The 3,820-nt window shown below is 47.1% G+C and overlaps 1 protein-coding gene across 1 annotated transcript; it reads right to left on the bottom strand.

Annotated features, from left to right (window-relative positions):
• Window positions 1–1,568: 1,568 nt before the first annotated feature.
• On the bottom strand, window positions 1,569–3,140 carry LOC118856617 (C-C motif chemokine 4-like). Its single transcript, XM_036767015.1, has 3 exons — window positions 3,060–3,140; window positions 2,314–2,428; window positions 1,569–1,885 (listed from the first exon to the last, which is right to left on the bottom strand). The coding sequence occupies exons 1-3, from the start codon at window positions 3,130–3,132 to the stop codon at window positions 1,798–1,800; spliced, it is 276 nt and encodes a 91-aa protein (XP_036622910.1). The 5' UTR covers window positions 3,133–3,140; the 3' UTR covers window positions 1,569–1,797.
• Window positions 3,141–3,820: the final 680 nt, after the last annotated feature.

Genomic DNA, 3,820 nt, shown 5'->3' with positions numbered 1-3,820 from the left:
TTCATGATCCTGAGAGGAGAGAAGGCTTGGAGGAGCAGAGCATATGCTGAGACATTCTGGAGGTCTGTGTCTCTGTCTAGTGTATGGGCCCTCTATTTATGGGAGATTCTGGGAGTACTCAGAGAGAAAGAGTAGGTGTTCTGGGCTAGAGGAGCAAGGAGTTGGAGCTGGAAGCACCCTTAAAGGGCATGACATTCGACAAGGACTCATGTTCCTTACCAATCACTTTCAAATTTCCCTTGAGATTTCGTCTCCCCAGCCAATCAGTGCTGCAGGGAGGGCAGGGAGAATGGAAACACTGCCCACCCACCACCTCCATGAACTAACAATAATGACAAAGAATAATAAACAAACAGCCTTTCCTTCACTAAAGCTCTATCAAAATCTTAGAGAATGTTCTGCTGCCCCTGTTAACTCATGTCAGCCTCAACCAGTCTTAAAGGATAAACAGAAAAGAAAGTCTGAATGCATTGCCCAAGATCACATAGCTAATGCCTGGCAAAAAGTCATGTGGGAATGCCAAGGAGGACTGGTTGCATTTCAGGACTGTACATGTGCATTAGTGGATAGAATGCTGGGCTTAAAGTCAGGAAGACTCATCTTTCTAAGTTCAAATCTGGCCTCGGACACTTACTAGCTCTGTGACCCTGTGCAAGTCACTTAACTCTGTTTGCCTGAGTTTCTTCATCCATCAAATGAGCTGGAGAAGGAACTGGCAAAGCACTCCAGTATCTCTGCCAAGAACACCCACCATGGAGTCACAGTCAGACACAACTGAAGGAAATCAGCAGCAACAGCAACATAGTAATCTTCTTCGAAAGGAGATTCAAAAAGATGCCCACTATCATATCCTTTCTGGATGGTCCTCTACCCACTGTTGAAAGGCCTCCATGGGAGAAAGAACCCACCACAGCTTCACACATTCCATTCCAGTTGGGACAGCTATAATTGTTGAGGACTTTTTCCTAATGTCAGGTACAAAGTGAGGTCCTTACACATTCTACCCCTTGCTCTTGGTTCTATCCTTGGGCCCCATAGAGCACTAATCTCAAAGGACAGATCTGAAAACACAATCATGGCTCATAGGGCTCTTCTCTTCTCCCCACTGACCATCCCAACTTCCTCCAAATCATCCTCTTGTGACTCTAGACACTTCACGTCATTGGTTGCCTTCCCCTGAACATTCTCCACCTTCCAAATGTTCTTCTTCAACTGTGGTTCTATCAGATCAGAACCATAGAAATATTCCCTCTCTGTTCCTGTTACTTTGCCTCTCAATGTGGGAGGAAATGGTATTTTTGGAATCCCCATTAACCTGCTGACCCAAAGTGAGATGGCACTGATCCCACAGAGCTTTTACAGAGTCTTTGTTGTGCAATGATGCCACACCAATCTTATATGGTAAGACCGTAACTCCCCCACCTGAACCCCTCATCCCCAATGGACATTGAAACCACAACCAAAAGATGTGCCTTTCAAAAGTTTTATTGTGAAATCTTTGTTCTGTACATGTTCATGGAATCCAGCAGGTGACCCAAAGGACTCTTAGGAAGAGAGGTCAGGCTGCTCATAGAATTTCCCATGGGGAATAATTGTCTTCCAGAAGTGCAAACAGCAAGAACAAATACCCAAAGCTGCCAAATGATTTACATAAATAAATCTCACAGAGAAGAATGAATTTTAATGGGTGAGAAGATCTCCAGAAGGCCAGAGTTTGGGGAGATTGAATCTGCCTCTGGAATTCCTCAGCTTGGTCCATTTCCCTTTTAGAGTCATTGACCAAGGCCCCTGAGCCCATCAGTTCAGTTCCAGGTCTTCCACATAGCTCTGAACCCAGGCATCACTGGGGTTGGCACACACCTGCCGGCCTCTTTTGGTCTGGAACCTGGGTAGGGAGAAGAAGACAGATGAGAGGTCAGAGAGGGAAAGATGTTTCCCTGTGCTCCTCCATATCCAGCACTGATGGCTTCCTGTACATCTCTGCAGGACTTTAAGGGACAATCCTCACGTCTAGCAACATCTCTCAGGCCTTCCTGAGTCATTCAGTTTGTCTCCAGAGACCTGTCCAGTGGGGAGCCTCTCCTTGGCAGATAATCCCCAGTCCATCAGCTTATCCCACCCCCTTGGGTGAACAGCTCCCATCATACTCCAATTTTCCCCAGTGACCACATGTGGGACTTCTCTATCTCATAACCAGGGTTTCCCAAGAGTGGCCTGATTCATCCACTTCACCAAGTTGCCAAATGGCCCCATTTCCCCTTGCCATCCTCTCTTCCTGGATCCCCTCAAGACATTCAGTGGGTAGATACTCACACCACAGCTGGCTGGGAACACAGGCTGCTGGTCTCATAATAGTCTATCACAAATTTTCTTTGGATCTGTTGGCTGACATAGGAGAAGCAGCAGGAGGTGGGAGGGTCAGAGCCCACTGGAGAGAAAGGGGAGGTATGAGATTAGTAAGGTCTTATGTTCATACCTTTTATTCTTTACCTGCTGACTCCATCCCAGGGACAGTACTAGGCACACTGGGAATGTGATCCCTCCTGCCTCCATTAGCTTCCCTCCAGTACCAGGTGTGAGTCTCATTGTGTCTACAGGAGGATCAGACCTGCTGTTCCCATTTGTCACTGAGGATATTTTGAGAAACCCTAAAGTGGCGGCAGGGAGGCTAAAAGGGATGTCAGAGACCTGCCCATCCAGTCCCTGCCTTTGCCCAGGAAGCCACTTGCTGGAGATCACTTGGGTAATTAGTGGCAGAGCCAGAATGAGAACTTAGCCAGATATCCAGTCCAGTGCCCTTTCTGCTCATTTGTCCTGTCTCGATGCAGCATTTAACCATCATATACCATCTTGATCCAGCATTTAACCATCATCATATATAAGAGCTGGTTAGTGTTTTCAAGTCCAAAGGCATAGACATCCTCCCTGCTCCTGCTCCTGACCCTCCCCACCCACACAGATCCCTATGATCAGACTAGCATCATCTCCTGTCAGGGTTCTGTCCATCTTATTACCACAGCCTGGGCACAGCCACAGAGGGGAAGAGAAGAAACACTTACTTGGTGCAGAGGATGCCAGAGAGCTGAAGGCCATGACCATGAGGATGGAGAGGGCAGCCACAGAGACCTTCATTGTCCTGAGAGGAGAGGAGAGGCTTGGAGGAGCAGAGCACAAGTGAAGACACTCTGGAGGTCTGGGTTTCTGTCTCATGTATGAGGCCCGTTTTTATAGGGGTTTCTGGGAGTATCTGGAGAAATGAAAGGAACACAAAAGGAGTGGAAATTCCAGGGATGAGCTTATTTCAGGGTGGGAAGTGGAAACCAAAAAGTAAGCCCAGGAAATGTAAGGCTGCTGTCAAGGAGCAAGTTTCTCCCCAGTGCAGTTTCATCATGGGGAAAAGGGGAGGGAGGATAGAAAGGGGAGAAATGTATCTGTGGTGAGGTGACAAGGGTGCTAAGGGGGAAGTGGTGAACTTGAGTTAGCAGCTGAGACAGATGAAACAGATGCAAAACTAAATTGGAAGGAGCTTTATGTTTTGACCACTGTTGACCATATGAAGGAATACTCAACCTGACCTTCATAGTGCTTTGATATCCTAACTGCCCAGACCTTAGCATTACAGATTTAGAGCTTAGAAAGGCCTTTAGTGATCTGATCCAACACTCTCAGACTCCAGATCCACAAGCTGTGGCCCAGAGAGAAGTGACTTGTCCAAGGTAACACTGGTAGTCAGAAGCAGATCCCATATATTCCTTCCAATTCTACTAACTTCACATCTTTACACTCATGGAGAACAGTGCATATGGAGGAACTCTCTATG

This window comes from Trichosurus vulpecula, chromosome 7 (assembly GCF_011100635.1).
Source record: "Trichosurus vulpecula isolate mTriVul1 chromosome 7, mTriVul1.pri, whole genome shotgun sequence".
Taxonomy (NCBI): Eukaryota; Metazoa; Chordata; class Mammalia; order Diprotodontia; family Phalangeridae; genus Trichosurus; species Trichosurus vulpecula.
The sequence above is the reverse complement of the archived record's forward strand: the minus strand, read 5'-3'. Positions and strand labels throughout refer to the sequence as shown.